This window comes from Mesoplodon bidens (genome assembly GCF_964165515.1).
Source record: "Mesoplodon bidens genome assembly, chromosome: 4".
NCBI classification, from domain to species: domain Eukaryota; kingdom Metazoa; phylum Chordata; class Mammalia; order Artiodactyla; family Ziphiidae; genus Mesoplodon; species Mesoplodon bidens.
Genome location: NC_138160.1, coordinates 113,099,091 through 113,126,774, shown reverse-complemented (window position 1 = coordinate 113,126,774; position 27,684 = coordinate 113,099,091). Strand labels below are relative to the sequence as shown.

The 27,684-nt window shown below is 44.7% G+C and overlaps 1 protein-coding gene across 5 annotated transcripts in view; it reads left to right on the top strand.

The window, feature by feature from the left end:
* The window catches only part of FSTL4 (follistatin like 4), a 723,812-nt gene that overhangs the window by 678,660 nt on the left and 17,468 nt on the right, over positions 1–27,684 (top strand). For 3 of the 5 annotated variants that reach the window (XM_081231112.1, XM_081231114.1, XM_081231113.1), the window contains 5 exons: positions 14,113–14,274; positions 14,659–14,793; positions 15,721–15,747; positions 18,989–19,107; positions 23,358–23,507. In XM_081231112.1, coding sequence (XP_081087238.1) covers positions 14,113–14,274; positions 14,659–14,793; positions 15,721–15,747; positions 18,989–19,107; positions 23,358–23,507 — 593 coding nt within the window. The remainder of the gene's footprint in view (positions 1–14,112; positions 14,275–14,658; positions 14,794–15,720; positions 15,748–18,988; positions 19,108–23,357; positions 23,508–27,684) is intronic. The other 2 variants (XM_081231115.1, XM_081231116.1) reach the window with 2 other exon arrangements.

Below are 27,684 nucleotides of genomic sequence, written 5' to 3'. Positions count from 1 at the left end.
GGAGTCCACCGTGCACGCTCACAGACGCACACACGCACGCACACTGGGACCCGGGCCCTGCCCCACCCCTCCCACGTGCCCCTGCCCCATGACCTTCTCTCTCTCTGCCATGCCCGCCCTGCCTTCTTGACTCCACTGCCCTGCACTAATTGTTCCCTTGGCTAAGAATCCTCCCTCCCACCCCCCTCTCCCCACTCCGCCCTGCCTTGCTGCCAACACCACCTCATCCTTCACTGTCGTCATCATTCATTCAATAAGCATTTACTGAGGTTCTCTCCATGCCACTCACCAGGCTGAGCACTGAAAACAGCAGTGGACAGACCAAAATCCCCATCCTCATGGAGCAATTCAGAGGATGGAAAATACTAAGGAGGAAAATTTTAAAACAGGAGGGGATAAGGAGACTCAGATAAAAGGTGGAAGCTTTAGGTATGATGGCAAGTAAAGGCCATACTGAAAAGATGACATTTGTGTCCACTTGGTGGGAAAGTCAAATATGCCTCCAAAGGATCTTGGTCTGAGCACCTGGAAAAGTAGAGGCCATTCACTGAGAGGAGAAGATCGTGGAGGAGCAGGCTAGGAGAAGAAAGATCAGGAGCTCGTGGGGACGTGATAAACGTGTGATGTCGTGCAGCCCATGGGGTATCTAAGTCTGGAGTTGAAGGAAGAGGTGTGACTGGCGGTATAAATTTCTGATGCCTGACAGGGGGGCGCTGGTATTTAAAGTCAATAGACCAGAATAGATGCTGAAGGAGTGCAGACAGAGAACATCCAGCAGCCGAGCACAACAGCACTGAGAGCCTGGGGGATGAGAAAAAGCAGCGAGGAAAGCAGAGAAGAAGCCACAGAGACAGGAAAACTAGGAGTATGGTGTCTGGGGCCAAGTGGTGTCTGGGGCCAAGGAGGAGGAGTGATCAGCTGTGGTGAGTGCCACCGGCAGGTCAGGGAAGGTGAGGAAAGAGAACTGGCCATTGGGTCAGGGTCGGTGTACCGGGGGGGCAGGGCACTGTGGTCCAGAGCAGAGCCATTTCCACACGTGGTGGGGAAAGGTCTGCCTGGAGCTGGCTCCGGGGGGGATGGGGAGGAGATGTGAGAGCCACCAAGTATGGACAACTCTCCAGGGTGTTTCCAAGAAGAAAAACGGGGCAGAGTTGGGGAGAGAAGCTGGGGTAAAGAGGTTTGGGGTTTTTTCTCCAAGATGGAAATTAAAAGCATTTTATGGACTAATAGGAAAGATCCAGTAAAAAGGGGGAAACTGATGCAGGAGGGAGAGAGAAGTGCTAGAGGGACGTCCTGGACAGGACGTGAGGAATCTAGGAATGAGGCTCGCGGGACAGGAAACTCAAAACTGGGTCCTTTTCTGGAGAATGGAAGGAGGATGGTCTGGCGGTGGCAACACCTGCCACACCTCCCAGCCCATGGGGTAGGGGACGGGGCCGGGGGAAGAGTGTGGGGAGAGAGAGCCACATCCACTTAAAAGGCTGCAAGAGAAGGAGTGTCACCAGGTTTCCATCTGAGCAAGAAGGTGAGGAACACTCACAGAGGAGTTTAAGGATAGAGGACATTTTGCTGACGGCAGAACATGAGTTCTAGAAGGCACAACAGAAGGTTTTGGGGATGATGGATGCCGCAGCAGCCTAGGCTCTTGTAGACTGACAGGATCCCAAATCAAGGGCATGAGGGAAAGGGTCCTGATGGTCTTCAGCTGGAGATGAGGAGACTAGGGACAGGGGCCACTGGGAGGTGGAGGACGCGCGGTTCTGAGGCCCATCTTTAGTCCTGCTGATGGAGGGATGGAGGTCCAAGGACGAGTGGTCGTAGCCCCCAGGATGACTTCGGCTCCTGGAGACTTCCAGGCCAGCCAGGGTTTCCTCTCTCTCAGCATACGTGAGCTGTCTTCTAACCCCTGTCACTGGAGGCCCAGGTGTCTTTGCCCAGCAGATAGTCCTTTGTTTTTAAGTGAATGGACGGTTCCACTCCCTTGACTTTCAGTCAGCTTTCGTCTTGTTGTAGAACAGCACCACCTATTTCAGTTCAGTCGGTCTGCAAGAGCTTCCAAGTCCAGGCTGACGCAGGGTCTCACCTGGAACCTGACAGGTAGAAGCAAATCCCTCAGCCCCAACCAAGACCTCCGGAATCAGACACTGTGGGGTGGGCCCAACATTGTTTTAACAAGAGCCCCCGCTCCAGCCAGGGGATGCAGATACACACTCAAGTGTGACAGGTTCCTGGGTCCACAGATTCCCATCAAAGAGCAGGGCAGAGGCAAAGGCTAGTCTTCAAGGCTTGTGCTGGCTACTGGGCACCTCACTGAGGTGGTCCACAAACCACCAGTTCACTGGACAAATCTACTATCAATAAAGGGGTAGGCCCCACAGGCATAAGGAAGGTCAGTATTTCCTTTGTGAGGTGGAGAGAGTAGATCCAAGTGCTCTCTTCTGATAAGTCTTCCCAGACCCGTGTCCTTATGTCCCCAAAGCTGCCTTCTGGTAATCCTCATCACACTTGCCATTATGTTACTCATCTTCCCCCTGACAGAAAGCTTCATGAGGCCAGGGACTGGGTCGATCTTATTCACGGCTCTGTGTGTAATGCCTGACACTTGGTTGGGATGTAATAAATGTTGACCGTACAATATTGAGTTGACAGAACTTTGTAAACTCTATAAAGACCATAATGTGCTGCTGGACTCAAAGCTGGGAAGTGCCTCAGCCCTCCCCTCTCCTCCCCACATTGCCTTTCCCTCTCCCCCTGCCTCTCCCCCTCCCCCTATTTGCTATTGTAATACTTGAAATACTTTGTAATATCTGGTATGGAAAATTGACAGTCATCACTCTTGTTTTTCAGAATTTCTTCTGCTGTTCTTTCACATTCTTTCTTCTAGCTAAATTTGAGAATTATTTTGTCAAGACCCCACCAATTGATTTTAACTGGAATGAGATTAAATGTTTGGTGTAATTTGGAGTATCTTATTTCTTAACAACAGTAAGTCTTCTATCCAAGATCATCTCTCTCTAATTTTTTAAGTCTTTTTATATGTCTTCAGTGAGATGTTATAGTTTCATTCATTTCGGTCCACTGTGTTTTCTATCTGGCCGCTACTGGTACATAAGTGAGCTATTAATTTTGTCTGTCTGAGTACTGGCCCCTTTATGGTACTCACTTATTAAACCTTACACTTTTGGTTCGTTATCTGGAGCATATCCAGGTAAAGTATCATTTTTCTCCACCTCTTTAATATTTATCCCTCTCATTTCTTGCCTTCTATTGACAGTAACATCCAGCAAAATGTTGAGAGTCTGATATTGCCTCCTTTCCTCTTTCCTTTTTGTTTTTTCCCCACTTGATGTTTCACCATTCTGAAAAGATTGGTGCTGGTCCCACTTTTTATAGAGATATTCTTCATTGTAGGAAGAAAATATTATTCTGTTCCTATTTTATTGAGGTTTTTTTCCCTCAAGAAATGGATTTTGAATTTTTTTCAAAGGCCTTTTAGTGTCTAGCAAGAGAATCAAATGGTTTTACTTTTTTGACTGCCTTTGACTTGCATATGATTAATCATAGATTTCCTAATAGTTAGTCATTGAAACATATTATACTTGGTCACAGTATGTTCTTTTATTGGGTTGGCCAAAAAGGTCGTGAGGTTTTTCTGTAACATCTTACGGAAAATAATACATCCTACCCAATAATACCATGCTAGGTTTGATTTGCTAATATTTTTATGTGGGTATTTGTTTTTTGTGTTTTTTTAATTTAATTTTTATTTCATATTGGAGTATAGTTGATTTACAATGTTGTGTTACTTTCAGCTGTACAGCTAAGTGATTCAGTTACACATATACATATATCCATTCTTTTTCAGATTGTTTTCACATATAGGTTATTACAGAAATGGAGTACAGTTCCCTGTGCTATACAGTAGGTCCCTGTTGATTATCTATTTTACATATAGTAGTGTGTACATGTTAATCCCAAACTCCTGATTTATTCCTCCCCCCCCCAACATTTCCTCTTGCCCACAACCACAGGTCTGCTTTCAAAGTCTGTGAGTCTGTTTCTGTTTTGCAAATAAGTTCATTTGTATCATTTTTTCTTGGATTCCACATTTCGAAATCTGAGTCTGTTTCTGTTTTGCAAATAAGTTCATCTGTATCTTTTTTTTAAATTCCACATGTAAGTGATATCATATGATATTTTTCTTTCTCTGTCTGACTTATTCACTTAAGCATAATGATCTCTAGGTCCATCAGTTTTTTCTTAATTTTTATTTTATATCGGAGTATACTTGATTAACAGTGTTGTGTTAGTTTCAGCTGTACAGCAAAGTGATTCAGTTATACATATACATTTATCTATTCTTTTTCAAATTATTTTCCCATTTAGGTTATTACAGAAAATTGTGTAGAGTTCCCTGTGCTATACAGTAGGTCCTTGTTGATTATCTGTTTTATACATAGTACTGCGTATATGTCAATCCCAGACTCCGAATTTATCCCTCCCCCCAACCTTTACCCTTTGGTAACCATAAATTTGTTTTCTAAGTCTGTGAGACTATTTCTATTTTGTAAATAAGTTCATTTGTATCATTTTTATAGATTCCTCATATAAGTGATATTATATGATATTTGTCTTTCTCTGTGTGACTTGCTTCACTTAGTATGATAATCTCCAGGTCCATCCATGTTGCTGCAAGTGGCATTATTTCATTCTTTTTAATGGCTGAGTGATATTCCATTATATAAATGTACCACATCTTCTTTAACCATTCATCTGTCAATGGACATTTAGATTGCTTACATGTCTTGGCTATTGTAAACAGCGCTTCAGTGAACATCAGGGTGCACATATCCTTCCAAATCATGTTTTTCTCTGGATATATGCCCAGGAGTGAGATGGCTGGATCATATGGCAATTCTATTATAAGTTTTTTAAGGAACCTCCATACTGTTCTCTATAGTGGTTGTACCAATTTACATTCCCACCAGCAGTGTAGGGGAGGGTTCCCTTTTCTCCACACCCTCTCCAGCATTTATTGTTTGTAGACTTTGTGATGATGGCCATTCTGACTGGTGTGAGGTGATATATCATTGTAGTTTTGGTTTGCATTTCTCTAATAATTAACAATGTTGGGCATCTTTTCATGTGCCTCTTGGCCACCTGTATCTTTTCTTTGGAGAAATATCTATTTGGGTTTTCTGCCCAATTTTTGATTGGGTCGTTTGTTTTTCTTAATATTGAGCTGCATGAGCTGTTTGTAACTTTCGGATAATAATCCCTTGTTAATCATGTCATTTGCAAATATTTTCTCCCATTCTGTGGGTTGTCTCTTCATTTTGTTTATAGTTTCCTTTGCTGTGCAAAAGCTTTTGAGTTTAATTAGGTCCCACTTGTTTATTTCTGTTTTTATTTCCATTACTCCAGGAGATGGCTTGAAAACCATATGGCTGCGATTTATGTCAAAGAGTGTTCTGCCTATGTTTTCTCTAGGAGTTTTATAGTATCCAGTCTTATTGAGTTTATTTTTGTGTATGGTGTTAAAGAATTTTCTAATTTCATCTTTTTACATGTTGCTATCTAGTTTTCCCAGCACCATTTGTTGAAGAGACAACAAATGTATAGTATTTCCTTCTTGGTCGTAGACTAATTGACCATAGGTGAATGGGTTTATTTCTGGGCTTTCTGTTCTGTTCCATTGATCTGTACTTCTGTTTTTGTGCCAGTACCATATTATTTTGATGACTGTAACTTTGTAGTATAGTCTGAAGCCAAGGAGCCTTATTCCTCCAGCTCCATTTTTCTTTCTCAAGATTGCTTTGGCTATTCGGGATCTTTAGTGTCTCCATACTAATTTTAAGATTTTTTGTTCTAGTTCTGTGAAAAATGGCATTGGTAATTTGATAGGGATTGCATTGAATCTGTAGATTGCCTTGCTTAGTGTAGTCATTTTGACAATACTGACTCTTCTAATCCAAAAACATGGTATATCTCTCCACCTGTTTGTGTCATCTTCGATTTCTTTCATCAGCATCTTATAGTTTTCAGAGTACAGGTCTTTTGTCACCTTAGGTAGGTTTATTCCTAGGTATTTTATTCTTTTTGATGCAATGGTAAATGGAATTGTTTCTTTAATTTCTCTTTCTGATCTTGTTCGTTTGTAGGAATGCAAGAGATTTCTGTGTATTAATTTTGCATCCTGCAACTTTATCAAATTCATTGATGAGCCCTAGTAGTTTTCTGGTAGCATCCTTAGGATTTTGTATGTATCGTATCATGTAATCTGCAGTGAGAGTTTTACTTCTTCTTTTCTAATTTGAATTCCTTTTATTTCCTTTTCTTCTCTGATTGCCGTGCCTAGAACTTCAACACCTATGTTGAATAAAAGTGGTGACAGTGGACATCTTTGTCTGTTCCTGATCTTAGAGGAAATGCTTTTAGCTTTTCACTGATGAGAATGATGTTAGCTGTGGGTTTGTCATATATGGCCTTTAGTATGCTGGAGTATGTTCCCTCTATGCACACTTTATGGAGAGTTTTTATCATAAATGGGTGTTGAATTTTGTCAAAAGCTTTTTCTGCATCTATTGAGACAATCATGTGGTTTTTATTCTTTAATTTGTTTATGTGGTGTATCACACTGATTTGTGGATATTGAAAAAGCCTTGCATCCCTGTGATAAAACCCACTTGATCATGGTATATGATCCTTTTAATGTATTCTTGGATTTGGATTGCTAGTATTCTGTTGAGGATTTTTGTGTCTATGTTGATCAGTGATATTGGCCTGTAATTTTTGTTTTTTGGTATCTTTGTCTGGTTTTGGTAACAGGGTGATGGTGACCTCATAGAATGAGTTTGGGAGTGTTCCTTCCTCTGCGATTTTTTGGAATAGTTTCAGAAAGATAAGTGTTAACTCTTCTCTAAAGAGTTTGATAGGACTTCCCTGGTGACGCAGTGGTTGAGAGTCCACCTGCTGATGCGGGGGACGCAGGTTCGTGCCCCGGTCCGGGAAGATCCCACATGCCGCAGAGCGGCTGGGCCCATGAGCCATGGCCGCTGAACCTGCGCGTCTGGAGCCTGTGCTCCGCAATGGGAGAGGCCACAACAGTAAGAGGCCCGCGTACTGCAAAAAAAAAGAGTTTGATAGAATTCGCCTGTGAAACCACCTGGTCCTGGACATTTGTTTGTTGGGAGTTTTTTAATCACAGTTTCAATTTCAGGACTTGTGATTGGTCTGTTCATATTTTCTATTTCTTCCTGGTTCAGTCTTGGGAGATTGTACCTTTCTAAGAATTTGTCCATTTCTTCCTTAGTATTTCTGTCATGTCCATTGTAACTTCTTCTTTTTCATTTCTAGTTTTATTGATTTGAGCCCTCTCCCTGTTTTTCTTGATGAGTCTGGCTAAAGGTTTATCAGTTTTGTTTATCTTTTCCAAGAACCAGCTTTTAGTTTCATTGATCTTTTCTATTGTTTTCCTTGCCTCTGTTTCATTTATTTCTACTGTGATCTTATGATTTTTTTCCTTCTACTAACTTTGGGTTTTGTTTGTTCTTCTTTCTCTAGTTGCTTTAGGTGTAAGGTTAGATTGTTTATTTGGGATTTTTCTTGTTTCCTGAAGTAAGATTGCATTGCTATAAACCTCAGTCTTAGAACTGCTTTTGCCGTGTCCCATAGGTTTTGGATCATTGTGCTTTCATCTTCATTTGCCTCTAGGTATTTTTTAATTTCCTCTTTGATTTCTTCAGTGATCTATTGGTTGTTTAGTAACATATTGTTTAGCTTCCACATGTTTATGTTTCTTGGGGTTTTTTTTCTTATAGTTGATTTCTAATTTCATAGCATTGTGGTCAGAAAAGATGCTTGATATAATTTCAATTTTCTTAAATTTACTGAGGCTTGCTTCTTGGCCCAGCATGTGATCAATCCTGGAGAATGTTCCATGTGCACTTGAGAAGAATGTGTATTCTGCTGCTTTTGGATGGAATGCTCTGTAAAAATCAATTAAGTCCATCTGTTCTAATGTGTCACTTAAGGCCTGTGTTTCCTCACTGATCTTCTCTCTGGATGATCTGTCCATTGATGCAAGTGGGGTGTTAAAGTCCCCCACTACTATTGTGTTACTGTCAATTTCTTTTTTTATGGCTTTAGTATTTGCCTTATATATTGGGGTGCTCCTTGTTGGGTACCTATATATTTACAATTGTTATATATTCTTCTTGAATTGATCTCTTGATCATTATGTAGTGTCCTCGTCTCTTGTAATAGTCTTTATTTTAAAGTCTATTTTGTCTGATATGAGTATTGCTACTCCAGCTTTCTTTTGATTTCCATTTACATGGAATATGTTTTTCCATCCCCTCACTTTCAGTTTGTATGTGTCCCTAGATCTGAAGTGGGTCTCTTGTAGGCAGCAATATATACGGGCCTTGTTTGTGTATGCATTTAACCAGTCTGTGTCTTTTGCTTGGAGCATTTAATCCATTTACATTTAAGGTGATCATCAATATATATGTTCTTAGAGACATTTTGTTGTTTTGGATTTCTTTTTCTTTTTTTTGCGGTACGCGGGCCTCTCACTGTTGTGGCCTCTCCCGTTGTGGGGCTCAGGCTCTGGAGGCTCAGGCTCAGCGGCCATGGCTCATGGGCCCAGCCGCTCCGCGGCATGTGGGATCCTCCCAGACCGGGGCACGAACCCGTGTCCCCCACATCGGCAGGCAGACTCTCAACCACTGCGCCACCAGGGAAGCCCTGGATTTCTTTTTGAAGGACTTTTTTCTTCCCTTCCTCTTTGTTCTCTTCTCTTGGGATTTGACGACTCTCTTTAGTGTTGTGTTTGGACTACTTTTTGTTTTTTTGTACATATCTAATGTAGATTTTTGGTTTGTCGTTCCCATAAGGTTTTGATATAGCAGTCTATACATATACAAGATTATTTTAAGTTGTTGGTCTCTTAATTTCCAATGCATTTCCAATATCCTGCATTTGTACTCTCCTTTTCTCACAATTGCTGGTTTTGATATCATATTTGTGTGCAGATGATTTCCTTCCTTTACTATATGTTTGACTTTACTGGTGAGCTTTCTCATTTCTTGTTTCTAGTGTGTTCTTTTCTTTTCAGCCTACAGAAGTTCCTTTAGCATTTGTTGCAAAGCTGGGCTGGTGGTGCTGAATTCTCTTAGCTTTTGCTTATCTGTATAGGTTTTCATTTCTCTGTCAAATTTGAATGAGAGCCTTTCTGGCTAGAGTATTCTTGGCTGTAAGTTTTTCCCTTTCATCATTTTAAATATATCATGCCACTCCCTTCTGGCCTGCAGAGTTTCTGCAGAAAAAATCAGCTGATAACCTTGTGGGAAGTCCCTTGTACGTTATTTGTTGCTTTTTCCTTGTTGATTTTAATATTTTTTCTTTGTTTTTAATTTTTGTCAATTTAATTACTAAGTGTCTTGGTGTGTTACTCCTTGGTTTTATCTGCCTGGGACTCTGCACTTCCTGGACTTGGGTGACTGTTTCCTTTCCCATGTTAGGGATGTTTTCAGCTATTATCTCTTCAAATATTTTCTCCGGTCCTTTCTCTCTCTCTTCTCCTTCTGGGACCTCTATAAGGTGAATGTTGGTGCATTTAATGTTGTCCCAGAGGTCTGTTAGCTTGTCCTCATTTCTTTTCATTCTTTTTTCTTTATTCTGTCCCACAGTAATGATTTCCACCATTCTGTCTTCCAGCTCACTTACCGTTCTTTTGCCTTATTTACTCTGCTATTGATTCCTTCTAGTGTATTTTTCATTTCAGTTATTGTATTGTTCATCTCTGTTTGTTTGTTCTTTAGTTCTTCTAGGTCTTTGTTAAACATTTCTTGTATCTTCTCAGTCTGTGCCTCCATTCTTTTTCTGAGATCTTGGATCATCTTTACTATTATTACTCTGAATTCTTTTTTTCAGGTAGATTGCCTATCTCCACTTCACTTAGTTGTTCTTCTGGGTTTTTATCTTGTTCCTTCGTCTGCGATATATTCCTCTGCCATCTCATTTTGTCTAAATTTCTATGTTTGTGGTCTCCTTTCCACAGGCTGCAGGATCATAGTTCTTCTTGCTTCTGATGTCTGCCCCCTGGTAGGTGAGGTTGGTCCTGCTGCTTGTGCAGGCTTCCTGGTGGGAAGGACTGTTGCCTGCCCTCTGGTGGGTGGAGCCGGGTTTTGTCCCTCTCTTGGGCAGAGCCGTGTCAAGTGTTGTGTTTAGAGGCAGCTGTAAGCTCAGTACAACTTTAGGAAGCCTGTCTGCTGATGGGTGGGGCTGGATTCCCACCCTGCTGGTTGTTTGGCCAGAAGTGTCCCATAGTGGAGTCTGCAGGCTGCAGGGTGGGGCCAGGCCTCATTGCCGAAATGGAGAGCTCACACTGATCAGTATTCTGAGCCCTCCACCGCCAGTGTCCTTGCCCCCACAGTGAGCCATAGCCAACCCCTGCCTCCCCATGAGACCCTCCAAGACCCTCAGGTAGGTCTAGCCCAGGCTCCTATGGAGTCACTGCTTTGTGCTGGGTCCCAGTGCATGTGAAATCTTGTGTGCATCCTCCAAGAATGGAGTCTTTGTTTCTCTCAGTCCTGTGGAGCTCCTGCACTCAAGCCCTACTGGCCTTCAAATTCACATGCTCTGAGGGTTCCTCCTCCTGATGCCAGACCCTCAGGATGGGGAGCCTAACATGGGGCTCAGAGCTCTCACTCCTGTGGGGGAACCTCTGTGATATAATTATTTTCCAGTTTGTATGTCACCCACCGGCAGGTATGGAATTTGATTATATCGCAGAAGCTCCCCTCCTACTGTGTCTTTGTGGCTTCTTCTTTGTCTTTGGATGTAAAATATCTTTTTTGGTAGGTTCCAGTCTTTTTTGTCGATGGATGTTCAACAGTTAGTTGTGATTTTGGTGTTTTTGTGAGAGGAGGTAAGCATAAGTCCTTCTACTCTACCATCTTGTCCAGAATCCTGATTTGCTAATATTTTACTTGGGATTTTGGTATACCTAGTGCTGACTGAGTTAGGTCTGTAATCATCTATTTTGTGCTCTCTTTGGCAGGTTTCCATGTCCAGGTTATACAGCTTCATTATAAAATTTGGGACATCTTCTCTGCTGTATGCTCTAGGAATTATCTGTTCCTGAAGTGTACAAAAGAACTTCCCTATGAAACTAATCAGGGTTCTTTGGGGGTTAGTAGTACCTTTTTAAAAACAGCTTTATGGACTTTCTTTGTAAAGGAGCCGGTGACGTAGGTGTGCCGAGACACCGTGAATTGAAGGAAAAAAAAAAACCTGAATAGGTCACCAGAGTAATTCAAGGTAAACTACAAATAAAGGATAATTGAGGCAGCAGAAACAAAGAAAAAGAAACAGCTTTATAATTTATATACCAAAACTGCACATATTTAATCTATACAATTTGATGAACTTGTACATGTATACGCCTAGGATACCACCACCACAATCAAGGTCACAGACATACCCATCACCTCCACAAGTTTCCTTGTGTCCCTTTGGTTTTCTTTTTGTTCGTTTTTGTGGTGAGAACACTTAACATGAGATCTGCTGTCTTAATAGATGTTTAAGTGCACAACATAATATTGCTGATTATAGGCCGTATATTGTATAACAGATCTCTAGAACTTATTCACTGCATAACTGAAAAGTAGTGCTTTAAAATGTTTTAAATGCTCTCTTCTTGATTCCATGTAAATACTTTAAAGTTTCCTTTTAAGTGATTCATTTCATTGAGAGTTTCATGTTTATTACCTATAATTGAACAAAGTACTTCCATCTTTTGTCATCTCCTCTGTGTTCTTTATTTTTTTCACGAAACAAACTTGCCAGAAATTTGGCTATTTTATTCATTTTCACGAACATCCAGGTCTCAGAGTTATCAGTTCCACTCTTTTTTGGCAAATTGATTCATTCCTTTCTGCTTCTATCTCTCTTGATTCTTCCCTCTCCTTCTTTAAGTTTACTCTGTGGTTGCTTGGCAGGCTTATATAAATAAATGGTGATCTAGCAGGAGCCCAAGGTTATTCACTCCCAGGTCCTGGCCACCCACGTTCTAGAGCCCGGGCTGCTCTACCTCCGTCTCCAACTCCCCACCAGTCCAGTGTTCCTGGGCACCCGCTCTATCTCTGTGCTTCTGAATCATAGCCTCTTGAAAAAAACTCTGCTGTCTCTGCAGCTTGAACCCCATTCCTCTCTTTACCACAAATTCAGAGTATAGGAAGTTTTCCTAGATAAATTACTGTTTCTTCCTTCTTTGAACCAAGGGGAATCAGAGAAGAGAGATCCACTTCTGTGTTCTAAGCATTCCTCCAGATACGCCTTAGCTAGAGCCCCTTTTCCTTCATCCATCCCAAGTGGCCTGACCCATGACAAGGACCTTCTCCCACACCCTGGGACTCTCCCCCAGAACTGCAAACAGAGAGAAACCAAGGAAATGACTCAGAGTTTATTATTGTTTGGTCTGTGTGTGGTTAGTCATGGGTGCCTCTGAGCTCATGTTATGGAAACAGCTCTGGCCACTCTGAAGGTGGGTTTGTGCCCTTTGCCAGCTATCCATTTGGCTTTGTCCTCGGCCCCCTACTTTGCCCCATAGGTCAACCAGAGGAAAGCCTTGAAACTCAGGCTAAGTTGATCAGATTATTACCAGCCTCCTGGGTTTTGACAGGACCTGCAGCATCTGTTTCTCACAATAAGGTAATAGAATTTTTCTTTTGTCCTCAGCCTACCCAAGCACAGATCACTAGAAATCTTCACGTTCTAGGATCAACATTATCACTTCCTTCTATATATGCGTCAGTTTGTTCCACCTCTAGTCCCAAGAAAAATCTCTCTCCTAACATACTGGGTCACTTTCTTTTTTTTTAAGTTTTTTTTTTTTTAATATTTATTTAGGCTGTGCTGGGTCTTCATTGCGGCACGTGGGATTTGCGTCGTGGCATGCGGGATCTTTCAGTTGCAGCATGCGGACTCAGTTGCAGCATGTGGACTTCTTAGTTGCGGCATGCAAACTCTCAGTTGCAGCATGCATGCAGGATCTAGTTCCCCAACCAGGGATCGAATCCAGACCCCCTGCATTGGGAGCGCAGAGTTTTACCCACTGGACCACCAGGAAAGTTGTCCTGGGTCACTTTCTTTTATCGGACAATAGGAGTGTCCAGATAACTCTGGAAAAATGTAGTTGCTGGCTTCAAGGCAAAGAATGCATCTCCCAACTTTCCAAAAGGTGTATGATGTGGTTTTTGTTATTGTTGTTGTTTAGTTTAATATCCAGGTGCCTTTACAGAAGCTCTCATAAACCCTTTTTGGAAGTATATAGAGAAAAATGCATGAATAAGAGCCCCAAATTCCACTGAAAATGATAATTATTTTATTTCCTGGGCCCAGAGCTAGGGGTAGGAGGGAAGATCCTCCAGACAGTCCTCACTCCTTCCTGCCCCACAGACAGCCCATGTAGGAAAGGCCAGAGGGTAGAGGGTACTGATGCTCATCTGATGAGTGGACCTGGTCACATCCCCAGCCCTGAACTTGACTGCCAGGACCCATGAGTGAGTCAGGAGCCAAGGAGGGCACACTTGCCTTTCACCCATGTTCCGGGGATGAGAAGTGGAAAAATAAAAATGACCCACTGGAAAACCAATGGTCTTCCCTAGAGCAGTGATGTAATTAGGAGCCCTGCCAGTCAGTGCCCATAAGTACTTTGTGAAGCACTTCCTGCAAGAAATTAAGCCCCTGTCCAATGGCTTTCCGATAAGAGAAATAATATATCTGAATTTTATTCATTCAGAAATAAATTTTGGCAGTTGTAGCAGCTGAAACAGCCTTAAATATTTGGATGTCTCTGATCATATTTAGAATAATGATGAACGCCATGAATTACAGCGTACAAAGCCTGACATGTTTATTGTCAGCAATCCATTTTATAGCCCTTTCTTTTAGGGCTTGAGTTGCTGCAGGATGACTGCAAGCTGGTTACAAAGAGAACTCCAGAGTTGTCTCTCGGTTCAGCCCTCTGGGCAGGGTCTCAGAGTTGGACCACAGGCCTGAGGCAGATGAAGGCCTTTTCTCACCAGCACTAACTCTCACCCACAGTGCCACCCGTCATCCGTGTCTATCCAGAGACCCAGGCACAGGAACCCGGAGTGGCAGCTAGCCTGAGATGTCACGCAGAGGGCATTCCTATGCCCAGAATCACTTGGCTAAAAAATGGCATGGATGTCTCAACCCAGATGTCGAAACAGCTTTCCCTTTTAGGTAAGAGCTCCGCTCGGTGTCTCTCTGCCATTATTCCCATCAAGTTCAAGCTGACGCTCTCCCCAGGAATGAAAATGAGAGGAGTGACTTATTTCTAAGTCAGACGTTCGGGGAGCAAACAGATATCTCCCCCAGTTTCCCTGCTGTCTGGACTCACACAGATCTTTCTGAGCACAATGATGAGACGCTGTCAATCAGGTCCCAGGTCACCTGCAGTTCATTTCTGCTGTTCCAGCCCTTCCTGGGCATATATCAGGGTACTGGCTGCCCTCAACCCTGCTGAGGGGCTGTGCTTTTAACCTCAACACTCTCAATAGAAGGGAGAAGGGATAAGGATGGAGGTCCCAGCTGAACAGGCCGCCCTGAGCACTGTCCCTTCTACAGCCAATGGGAGCGAACTCCACATCGGCAGTGTTCGGTATGAAGACACAGGGGCGTATACCTGCATTGCCAAAAATGAAGTGGGTGTGGACGAAGATATTTCCTCCCTCTTCATCGAAGACTCGGCTAGAAAGACCCGTGAGTCCACGCTTGCCTTTGAGCTCCTCACTGAGCTGGTTGGGGGATGTTGGATGGCAAGGGCCACAGCCACCAATCATGAGCCCCTTGAGACAGGGGTAAACCTCATATCCTTCTGTGCTCAAAGCTGGGGACAGAGGGTGGCCAGAGGTGGGTAGACCTTCCCTGTAAACCTAGACAACTCTGGAGGCATAGACAGGGAAACTCTGGACAACAGACAGAACCCAGGACCACAAGGAAGCTCGCGTATCATACCCCCAGTTCTGCCTCCTACTTGCTCTGTCCCTCATCCACAAAAGTGTTCATGCTGACCACGCACCAGCTGCTGCTGCCCATCCACAGCCCAGGAACTGGCCTGTGCACTCTCACACACCTGTCTTTACTCCAGGGATTGTTGCCCACCAGGGGTGCTAAGCAGGCTCTCCCTCGTAGCTACTGCTCCCCAAGAGACCCTGCAAGGTTGATTTCATGGATATGGGTGTTAGACACGGTCTCTTTCCCTTGATCAAAGGCTCTAAGCTGAGTCTTTATCATCAAGGGAAAAAATCAGAAGTATTGCAGATGGTCCTCCTAGGGAGAATCCTAGCAGAAAACCAGCTTGGTCCTGGAAGTAGACCAGGAGGTCTGGGAGAGACGTTGCTTGCTCTTTATCATCCACAGAAGAGGAGAGTCCCATTAGTTTCTGTGATCCTGTAACCTGATTCGTTAGGAACCAAAAGGGTCCTGAGCCCTGGAAGCATTTGTCCACATCCAGCGTCCCCCCTCAGTATTGCTGGGGCCATGAGTGGTGCAGGTTCTAAACATGATGGACTAGATACCAGTATGTTCATGAACTGAATCACTACAAGGAAGGTTCTGAAGTTGCTTTCTTCTTTTTTTTCCTTCCCTCCATCACATTCCTGCTTTCACCGTTCTCTGATGCTGCAGTTGCAAACATTCTATGGCGAGAAGAAGGTACCAAGCTTTCTTATTCTGTGTCGTGCCTGTGATCACGTGTGTTCATGGTTCCATAACAGGCCATCTTTCCATAAGCCACCAACAGCTTTTCCAGACATCAAGCAGTCCCCACAAGTGGGGTCCACTGGCCAAATCAGATGGGAGAGGGGAAGTCCATGTCAAAATCAAGTGGCTCACTTGAGGCAGATTTAAACTTACTAGTGTCTTTAACGGACATTAGACGATTAGAATTTTTAAAACGAAAAGTTTCCATTTAAAGCAATTTTGAAACCTCCGCTAAAGCCAGCTTCTTGGCAGGGGTCCTGGTCAGAGCTGGGCCTTAGACTTTTTTCCAGTAACTGATACTGGTGTTGGGGTTTAGTGTATACTTTGAGGAAATGCTGAACTAAAAAGCTACCATGATTTCTGTAAATGTATGTTTACATGTATATTTCTAAATGAATGGGTTTTTAAAATTTATATCTATCTAACAATCTGTAGATATTAGGTTGGGCCATACAAAATTGCCATTTTTGTATATCAAAAATGGTCTAATAACATGGCTCCAAAAATAGCGGGCACATGTGGGTGCTGGGTTAAAGAGCCCGAGTCACTCTGTGGGGTGTACATGCATTCGTGGACCCCAACCCTACCTATGAACCCCTCCACCAGAGAGTCCAAATCCCCTGAGGTAACTTATTCTCCAGCTAGGTGGACAGAGGGACGGTATGAGAAGCAGCAGAAAGCACCATGCAATTTCGGGGCTAAGCACTAAATTTCCTTCTTTAAAACCCATCATATTTCCTCATATTTTTTCCTTAAGAACTTCCATGTTACCTACAGTCTAGCATATGCACGCATACACGCACTCAGAGTAATTTCCTGAATGTCACGCACAAATGCTCACACAGTAAGTCTGGGAGCAAAACAAAGGCAGAGCCTGGGAAATGAGGGATTGCTGCCCGTGGGCTTTAGGAATCCTCAGAAGGAAAGTCAGAGCAGCAGTTGCTAATCATGGACAGTGGTCCCTTGACACCGCCTGAACTTAGTCCCTAGGCCACAGTGCACACAGAGAGCTTTGGCTCTGTGTCTTTAAAAGGTGTTTTCTGAGGGGTGTTTCCAAATTTCAAAAGTGGAGACCTGCAGAGAATGCAGGAGGCCCTGGAAAGTGTTAAATGCAGCTCTGGAGGCCCAAAGGCCAACTTAAGACCCACAGCTGCCTCGGGGCTTTAGGCTGGCTGGTGCTGCGCTAATATTGGACAGCCCAGCAGCGAACAAACTCCATCACGCCTGGACAGCTAGCTGCTCATACCCCTCCCTGCTCAAACTCCAGGCCTGGAGGCAGGGAAATACAGAAGCAAAAGCAGAGAAGCCAGCAGGGCTCCAGGGCGCTTCAGCTCCCAATAGGAGCAGTGAAATGATGGGCGCGAGGAGGCAGAGAAAGCTCCTGTGTGCCCCCTTGGTCAAGCTAATCACAAGCAGAACCTTCCAGGGGCTGGCTCGTGAGGCCAGCTCTCTGGTGAAGTCAGTTATTTGTGGAGCAAGGCCTTGTTGAGCCTCACATTGCACTGTCAACTGGGACAAGGCCCGGTGCTCAGCCTGCAGTGTAACCACAGCTGCAAAGCCCACGTGGGCTCTACGAAGCTTTCCATCTCATGTGGGTTCTTCCAGCTACTGATTTTCCAAAAACCTTGGGAGGCTATTGCAGGGTGTGTGGTCTTGCAGGGACTTTGACCCCCTCTGGCCCCTACAGGTTTGAGTGAGAGAAGCGTGCCAGGTGAGAGTGTACAGAAGAGAAAGTCCTCCTGGAGACAGGATAGATTGGGGTCAGAGCGAATGTGTACTACCTAGCCCACTCCAAACACTGGGCTGCCGTGTAGGAGGCGCTGGCCTGCTTCATCTGGCTCTCAGGACAGGCTGCCCAGCACTCCAGGATTCCCACTGGGACTTATGCAGTGCTCCTGTGTGCTCCCAGTTTCTGAGAGGTTGGCTTCTAGCTGTCTTTAGTGGCAGGAGCCCTCCTGCCCGCAGCCCCTCTCAGCACAGAACCAGAGGCAGGTGAGGCTGTGTCACACAGTCAGGGACCTCTGTCCAAACTGGGAACCACAGGCACTGGTGAAAATGACCTGCAGAGCCCCTGAAAGCAAGTGGAACAGTGATTCCTATTTGCCTGTTTTATTTTCTAACTCACTAAAAACTTACCCAGCTAGTCAATTAAGTCAATACACTGGTTTTCTCAGCATGACTGGAAAGAGAATTTTCCACATAGCTAATTCTCTTAGAATCCATAGCAATCTTTTCAATGTTTTACCTTCAAACGAAATGAAGGGAGGGAGGAAGGGGAGGGGAGAAAGAGGGAGAACTCTAGACCTTGCCCACCCCTGTGCCATGTGGACCTTTTATGGAGAGCAGGGTGAGGGGACACAGCCCAGGGCTGGGGCTCGGGGTCTAACCCCGTCTCGGGCACGAAGGCACAAGGCCTCAACCGAGCCCCTCCCCGTCTTGGACCTCAGGTTCTTTGTCTTTAAAATAAGGAGGCTGAACTAACTTGTCCCCAAGGCCCCTTCTCTGCTGGTCTAAGGAGATTTCTCCCCAGACAGTCCTGGGCTGGGATGGGGGTGCAGGCAGGTGGCCTGACCAGGCTGTGGGCTCCGTCGCCTGGCCTGGGGCTGCTGTAGGGAAACTGGTAGGGCAGATGTTGGAGCAAACTGTCTTGAAGGAAGGGCCACGGACACAGACAGGCCTGGTTTGGACAAAGGAATACCAACCACAGCTTGCTTACGCCCTCACATCCCAGGTAGCAGCACGGTACATAAATGTGTTTTAAAAAAATAAAAGCCTTTGCTTTTTTGGCATCACCTGATCCATTCTGATTTGACTGGTTGACAAGGACCACGGGAGACTTTGCCTTTCAGAACAGAAAAGGTCAAATGTATGTCAAAGCCAAGGCTATCACTTATTTGAAAACTTGGGTTGGCGGCCAGCCCTGGATGACCTGGCACAGGTATGCGTGTCTGGGAGGACAGCCTGGGGATTGCAGAGCCCTCGGTGTACATACTGATTCGCAGCCCTCGGGCACTTGCTCCCCACACACTGCCTGCTCATCTCTCTTCACCCCACCTCGACCAGGCCTTGTACTCTGTGCCTGTATCAGACACAGCCAAACTGTAGGTTTCATCTGTGCCTGATGTGGCATGTGACCCTGCCTGGGGACCAACTGCTAGGAGGGGCATAAGTATGGCTGTGCTTCTCCTTGCAGGTCTCAGTGTGGGAAACATGTTCTACATCTTCTCCGACGATGGTATAATCATCTTGCACCCAGTGGACTGTGAGATCCAGAGGCACCTCAGACCCACGGAGAAGATCTTCATGAGCTACGTAAGTGTCTGTGCCTGGGGCACGTCCACCTCACACACAGCATCCTGAGAGGCAGCCTTTCACCATGTGTGCCACTTGATTTCTTAAATTCCAGTTGCTACATGCGATGTGGCTCCAGATGTGGTTCAAGGCTAAGGAAGGAGCATATGAGGCTTAAGCTCTCATTCCTTCCTCCAGCGGCCACTTCCATGCACTGAGCCTGAGGGGAGGCCCAGGGCGGACGGATGGGTTCTTGGCCTCTGCGAGTTTGCAGTCAAATGACGGAAACAGAAGTGTGAACAGACAGCTGCCAAACAAGTGCTACTAGAAGGATGTGTAAGGTGCACTGGAACATTGAGGAGAGAGGCCTCTCCAGACCTTGGGGGACAAAGTCAGAGAAGGCTCCTGGGGCAGGTGATGCCTGAGCTCAGCTGTGAAGAACAGGTGGGAATTGGTGATGGGTTTCGAAAGGAAATGTCATGAATATGGAGCACAGAGGCATAAAACATCAGGTCACATTCAGGGAGCCGCAAATGTTCTCTATGCCTGGAGGGACGAATGGATGTGGGAAGGGCCTCAGATTTAGGATGACAGTAGGTAAGGGTCAAAGCTGAGGAGTTCTCATGGGAAGCGCTGAAGAACTTCAAGTGAAGGATGGCCAGGATCAGGGTGCTTTGGGACCTGTGCAGGGCCTCACGGCGGGTAATGATCAGAAGGGTTGCACTAGAAACACAGAAGGGGGTGAAGAGGCTGTTGTGATCACCCAGGTGAGGGTGGTGACCTGGGTTAAGCCAGTGGTGGTGGGAATGGGAAGCACTGAGTAGATTTTAGAGCTTGGAGGCCCTCAGTGGCCTCCAGGGCACAAGGGAGCGAGCTTGAAACGTGTGAATGGCCCACACATCAGAGCTGCTGTGAACAAATAAGAGGCCAGGTAGAAAGTGGCAACGTGACATGCAGTGGGCAGAGGCAAAAGAGATGATTGCGGGTAGCAGGTCCAGAAAAGCCCTTCCAACCCTCAAGACCCAGCTGTCAGGAGGCGTCCTCCAGAGCTGTGCTCCCCCGGCCCACGGCTCTGTCCTTCCCTCCGGTATCCCACTCGGTGTTGTGTTCGTGGTTTCTTGCTCGAGGTCTGACCGCTTCTTCTAATCCCTAGCAACTTGAGGGTAGAAGTATGGCATTAATCCAAGAGTCATCTAAAAGCCCCCACGTGCCCTCTCCTTGAGGACAGACAGTGGATAAAACTGGGGCACAGGAATGGGCTTGGAGCTAATGGAGCAAGTGGGCCTGGCCCAGACAAGTTCCTGAAACAAGTGTGTTGCATTGCTGTCCTGACTGGTGGTGTACCTCAGAGCGTCGCATCTCTCACATTTGCGGCTTGGAAGCAGCTGCTTTCCAGGCTATTTCCTTTGAATTAATCGTGTTTTAAAGTATTACCTCTGATAAGTTTTCCCTCCACGTGATAGCCACAAAACCATCGAGAAAGAGTGGTCCTAGTAAATTTCCAGCAGTTAGGTTTGAATAATTGTAACCCATCACATTGGCATTAATTTCTCATACATTTGCAATAACCTAACCTGTAGCTTGTAGGGGGCATCTCTCAAATCCTAACCAGGGCTCAGTTTTCCGAAGAAACTAGAACAAGACACAGTAAGAGAGGTCTCGTAGGCATTTCAGGCAACACAAGACCTCCATGAGCTATGGAACAGTCCCAAATAACATTTTCCTCATCTAAAAAATGTCTAGAACCTCACAGGAGGGTTACAATGAGCTGACCCTCTTTCTCAAGTGCTGAGTGAGTAGGAGGTTGGCATCTCATCTCCGGCCCCTCTGCTGGATGAGATGTCCACTTTGCCCAGCAGGAAGTGGCAGGATTAATAGGGCACAGGCTTTAGAACAGGATCTGCACAGGTGGGTTCAGGCCCCACCTCTGTCACTCAGCAGGCTAAGTGGCTTTAGAAAAGCTACTTAACCCCTCTAAGCCTCCGTTTTCTCACAGGCAAATGGGGGTTCTTGTGAGGATTAAATGTGATGACAGAGAGTGGCAAGTGTAAAGGGAGAAAGACCTGTTTCAAAGCTACTGCAGCCATTTAGGAAAGAAACGGGGCTGGAGATGGAAAGTAGAAGAACTCTGAGATTTAGGAGGCAATCTCTGTAGTCCTCGAGGACTAATTCACAGTGACTTGTGTGGGAGAAGGAAGAATCAAAGATGGTGTTCCTGCTTTGGACTTGGCTGACCAGATGGTGATGAGGACCCAGAGGAGGAGCAGGGATGGAGGCGAGGACCGGTTCAGATGTGGATGGTTGTGTATGAGGTGACTGTAGGGGAACCACGTGGGAACTGGGGAAGGTGGTTCTGAGCCAAAGACAGATCTGGGAGCCATCAGCATGAGGGTACTGACGAAAGCCTGGATGGGAGACCCGATCGCCAAGGGTGCATGTGAGTGATTTGAGTGGGGCGCCTAGCACAGAATCCTGGGAGGCATCAGCAGTTAAGGGGCAGAGGCACCGAGAGGAACCACAAAGGTTGAGACAGTGTTGGACATGAGTCATGAGGAGAAACATGAGAATGTGTATCATGGAAGACTAAGGGAAAAGAAGGTCCCCCTTTCTCCCATTTATTCATTCAACAAATATATTTTAGGCACCAATTCTGTGTCAGGCGCTTTACTAGGTGCTAAGAGTATGGCAGTGAGCCCAACAAAGAGCGTGCTCTCAAGGTGTTTACTATCTAGTGAAAAAAGAAAGACTAAACATAGGTAGACAGACAAATGCAGCAAGGTGAGGCAGTGAGGATGCCGGGGCGCTAAGCTAGGTGAGACCAGAGAGGGTGTCTCAAGACGACGACACGTAAGCTGACACCCAAAGGACATGAGGAAATAAACCAGGTAGACATCTGATGAACAGCCAGCTGCACAGGCCCTGGTGCAGGCGGGCGGCCTGAGTGCAGAAGAGCAAGCATGCCGTGTGCACAGGAAGGATGGGAAAAGGAGAAGAGATGGGCAGAGGAGCCAGAGTGTTCAGGGCCTCGCTGGCTTCAAGGAAGACTTGGACCCTGTTCTGAGCAAGAAAGAATGTTCCTGTGGTGGAGGGAGTTGAGCTGACTTGTATTTCACAGTGATCCCTGTGGTTTCTGTGTCAAGAACAACTAGCAGGAGGTCAGGGTGGAATCAAGGAGCACAGTCTGAATGCTGCAGCGGTTACTCAACGGACAGATGTGGCTTGAGCCACGGTGACAGAGGTGGCAGTGGTCGGAAAGTTTAATTCTGAATATATTCTTGAAGGTAAAACTGAAATGATTTTTGATGCATTGGATGAAGGCTGAGGGCATGGGGAGAGAAAGCAGTCAAAGATGACCTGAAAGGTTTGGTCTAAGGAATTAAAACAAGGGAGCTGCCATTTATTTGAGTGGAATGAGCAGGATTGGGAGGCAAAATTGAGAGTTGATTTTGGACTTATACATTTGAGATGTAAATTAAATAGCCAAGTAGACCTAGGAAGTGGCTAAGTCTGGAGTTCGGAGAAGAGGACTGAGCGAAAGATATGAATTTGGGAGTTGTAAGCACGTAGATTGTGTCTAAAGTCATAGGCGTGGATTAACAAAGATTAGCAAAGGGAGTGGATTTTAGAGAAGTCGTCCAGGAGCGACCTCTGAGCATCCCGGCATCTAGAGATCAGCAAACAGAGTAGGACTGAGCAACAGAGAAGGATCAGCCACTGGGGAGGATGGAGGGAAAAGAACCAAGGAGTAGTCAAGACGCTGTCAGATGATGCCCCAAGTTCAAATAAAATGATGGCAGAGCTTGAATGTAATAACTGAGAAGTCAGCCTGGAGCTTGGTGAGAACACCACCAGCTCTGTGCTGAGGACTAGAGCCAGAGGAGATTAAGGAGCTTGTGAGAGGTGAGGAAGCCGAGAGTGCATAGGTAACTCCTTCAGGAGTCTGGTCATTGACAGAAGTTGTTTATACGATGGATGGGGATGAGGAAAGGGAGGAGGTAGCTCACAGAGTGGAAGAACACGGACCACGCAGCTGCTGATTGAGAGGCCGGCAAAGGAAGTTACAGCCTCAGTAAGAGCAGGAGGAGGTGAAAGATGAACAGAACATGGAGTGAAAACCTGGTGGTGCGGGAGGGCTCACGTGCCGTGCTCTTTGGATGTGAAGAATTCTGAGAGAGGAAGAAAGGGACAGAGCAGGGTCGGGGAGAGGGAACCCAGCAATGATGGGGGAACAGGAAATTAAGAAGACATGTGGCAACCTATCTCCTTTACAGGAAGAAATCTGTCCTCAAAGGGAAGGAGGCGCCACCCAGCCCTGCCAGTGGGCCTCAGCAGTGAACGTCAGGCACCGCTACATCTACGTGGCCCAGCCCGCCCTGAGCAGAGTCCTCGTGGTCGACGTACAGGCCCAGAAAGTCCTCCAGGTACATCTCTCTGAGGGAGGGGGGAGCTTCCAGTTCTGGGGCACAGCCGGCCACATCCTTCTTTGTTTTCCGCACACTCCCCAGCTCCTAGGAGAGGTGGTCAGAAGTGGGAGGGAGCAAAGAAGATTCATGTGCATTTTTCATCAAGTATTTATCGCCTACTATGTGCCAAACTTTGGTCTAGGTGCTTGGAAAACAGCCATGAATGAGCAAGTCCTAGAAATTATATTCTAGCTGGGGAGACAGACCATAAATCAGAATTTTAGGAGCTATAGATGGTAAGAGCTACTTACAGGTTGAAAGGGGCAGAGGAACTGGAAGACTGTTGTTAAGTGGGCCTCACTCTGGAAGTGAACAGAACCTGAGATCCGAATGCCAGGTGGGACTCCCGCTCTGGGAGCAGAGGGAAGGCCAGTGGGACTGGAGCACAGCCAGGAAGGGGAGAGTAGGATGTGGCGAAGTCAGGGGTAAACAAAGGCCAGTGAGATAGCCAGACATTCAGGTGTTTTAATTAGGGGAGTGACATAATCTGACATTTTTAAAGAGTCAATCTGCTGCTCAGTTAAGGGCAGACTGGAAGATAGAACAGAGATATTGATCACTGAAATAATCTGGGCACGATGATGACAGCAGTGGAGGTGGTAAGAAGCTATCAAAGTCTTGCTGTATTTTAAAGGTAGACCCCGAAAGATTTTCTGCTCGATTGAATGTAAGGTTTGAGGGAAAGGAATAATAATAATTGTAATAATAATAATAATTTAAGCAACTGTAGAATGGTAATGCCATTTACTATGTGTGGTGGGATGAATAATGGCCCCCAAGATGTCCACATCCTAATCCTCAGAACCTATGAATGTCACCTTGTATAGCAAAACGGATTTTGCAGGTATGATTAAGATATTTTTTTACTTTTTTTATTGGCGTATAGTTGATTTACAATGTTGTGTTCGTTTCTGCTGTACAGCAAAGTGAATCAGTTATACATATACATATATCCACTTTTTTTAGATTTTTTTTCCCATATAGGTCATTACAGAGTACTGAGTAGAGTTCCCTGTCCTATACAATTGGTCCGTATTAGTTGTCTATTTTATCTATAGTAGTCTATTTTATCTATAGTAACGTGTATATGTCATTCCCAATCTCCCAATTTATCCCTCCCCCACTCTTTCCCCCCGGTAACCATAAGTTTGTTTTCTACATCTGTGACTCTATTTCTATTTTGTAATAAGTTCATTTGTATCATTTTTTTAGATTCCACATGTGAGTGATATCATATGATATTTGTCTTTCTCTGACTTACTTCACTCAGTATGAGAATCTCTAGGTCCATTCATGTTGCTGCAAATGGCATTATTTCATTCTTTTTTATGGCTGAGTAATATTCCAGTGTGTGTGTGTGTATCACATCTTCTTTATCCACTCCTCTTTTGATGGACATTTAGGCTGCTTCCATGTCTTGGCTATAGTAAATAATGCTACAATGAATATTAGGGTGCATGGATCTTTTCAAATTATGGTTTTCTCCAGATATATGCTCAGGAGTGGGATTGCTGGATCATATGGTAACTCTGTTTTTAGTTTTTTAAGGAAACTCCATACTGTTCTCCATAATGGCTGTACCAATTTACATTCCCACCAACAGTGCAGGAGGGCTCCCTTTTCGCCACACCCTCTCCAGCATATATTGTTGGTAGACTTTTTGATGATGGCCATTTTGACCGGTGTGAGGTGATACCTCATTGTACTTTTGATTTGCACTTCTCTAATAGTGATGTTGAGCAGCTTTTCACATGCTTTTTGGCCACCTGTCTGTCTTCTTTTGGAGAAATGTCTATTTAGGTCTTCTGCCCTGTTTTTGATTGGGTTGTTTGTCTGATATTGAGCTGCATGAGCTGTTTGTATATTTTGGAGATTGATTCCTTGTCAGTCGCTTCGTTTGCAAATATTTTCTCCCATTCTGTGGGTTGTCTTTTTGTTTTGTTTATAGTTTCCTTTGCTGTGCAAAAGCTTTAGAGTTTCATTAGGTCCCATTTGTTTATTTTTCTTTTTATTTTCATTACTCTTGGAGGTGGATCTAAAAAGGTCTTGCTGCAGTTTATGTCAAAAATCGTTCTGCCTATGTTTTCCTCTGACAGTTTTAGTGTCTGGTCTTACATTTAGGTCTTTAATCCATTTTGAGTTTATTTTTGTGTATGGTGTTAGAGAATGTTCTAATTTCATTCTTTTACATGTAGCTGTCCAGTTTTCCCAGCACCACTTTTGAAGAGACTGTCTTTTCTGCATTGTATATTATTGCCTTCTTTCTCATAGATTAGGTGGCCATAGGTGTGTGGGTTTATCTCTGGACTTTCTATCCTGTTCCATTGATCTATATTTCTAGTTTTGTGCCAATACCATACTGTTTTGTAGTATTGTCTGAAGTCAGGGAGTCTGATGCCTTCAGCTCTGTTTTTCTTTCTCAAGATTGCTTTGCCTATTTGGGGTCTTTTGAGTTTCCATGCAAATTGTAAACATTTTTGTTCAAATTAAGAATTTTTAAATGGGGCGTTATCCTGGATTATCTGGGCAAGCCCTAACTGCAAGCACAAGTATCCTCATAAGAGGGAGGCAGGAAAAAATGTGACAACATAGAAGGAGGAGGCAGTTTAAGGACTAAAGCAGGTTTGCTACACTGCTGGCTTTGAAGATTGGAGGGAGAGGCCATAAGCCAAGGAATGCAGCTCTAGAAGCTGGAAAAAGCAAGGAAATGCATTCTCCCTCAGAGCCTCTAGAGGGAGCACTACCTTGCATACATATTTATTCTGCCAGTGAGATTAATTTTGGACTTCTGTCCTTCAGAACTGTAAGAGAATAAGTTTGTGTTGTTTTAAGCCACCAAGTTTGTGGCAATGTTATTGCAGCAATGGGAAGCTAATACACTCTGACAGAGGCTTTGAGCAAGGCAGGGGATACAGGTCATGAAGCAGATACAGGGGAAAATTAGTAATTCAGCTTTAGATTTTTTAAGCTTGAGCTGCCATTTTATATATATATATACATATGCAATTGGATAAATAGTTCTGGAGTCAAAGGAGAGGTCTAGGCTGGAGATATGAATGTGGGCGTCATCCCCATGTGAACTGTGTTAAATCCAGTTAACTGGAGGAAATCATGGAGGGAAGCAGATAGAAAAGAGGTCAAGGTTGGAGCCTTGAAGTATTCCAACACTTAAAGATCAGGAATGAGAGAGGAAGCCAACAAAGGAGACCAAGAAGGAGTAGCCTGAAAGGTAGGAAGAACATGAGGAGAGGGTGGTGTTCCACAAGCCAAGAAAATAGTTTTTTAAGGGAGAGTTAGTGGCCAGTGGTGTCAAAGGTTGCTGAAAGCATTTGTATGTTATGAAGACTGAAAACTAACCATTGGATGTGGTACCACATGGATCACCTTGGTGGGAACAGATAGGACTATAATGGCAGAATGCAAGCCTGAGGGGGTGGATTCAAGTTAGAATCAGAGGGAGTAGAGATGGTGAATATAGACAACTATTTTCAGGGGTTTTGCTATAAATATGAGAAGAAGTAGACAAATGAGGCAGTAGCTGGAAGAGGATGCTAAGAAGCTTTTAGAATAGGTGATATTACAGCACTTGTATGCTAATGGGAAAAACTTCTCCCACAAGTCTTCCCTTTCTTCTGCATCATCGAAGTAGGCAGTAGTCAGTGGAATCCAGACCATACAAGTAGATATACTAGCCTAAGATAAAAGCACATTCTTTCATCATAACAGGAAGAAATAGAAAGTATTCAGACACGGGTGCAAATAGGTGATACAACTGGTGATAGCTGGATGACCTTCTCTTCTGGTTGCCTTTATTTCCTCAGTGAAATAAGACGGAAAATTATCACCAAGGCTGGAGGTCTAAGGAAAGAGGTAAAGGATGTGAGATTGAACTGACCAGGGAAATGTGATAGGACTGCAGGGCAATAGTGAAGGCCCACTTAAGGATGAGGGGTGCAAATGTAAAGTCAGACCAGTGAGGAGGGTTGTATCTTTTTTTTCCCAGGAATGCTCAGCTGCCCAGGTGCAGGATCATTGTTGGGAGAAAGTTGTATAAAAACCAGAGTTGTGGTGGTGGTTTCTCCTGAAAAATATGATAGACTTTCCAGCTATCTTTTTGTTATTGATTTCCCTGGCC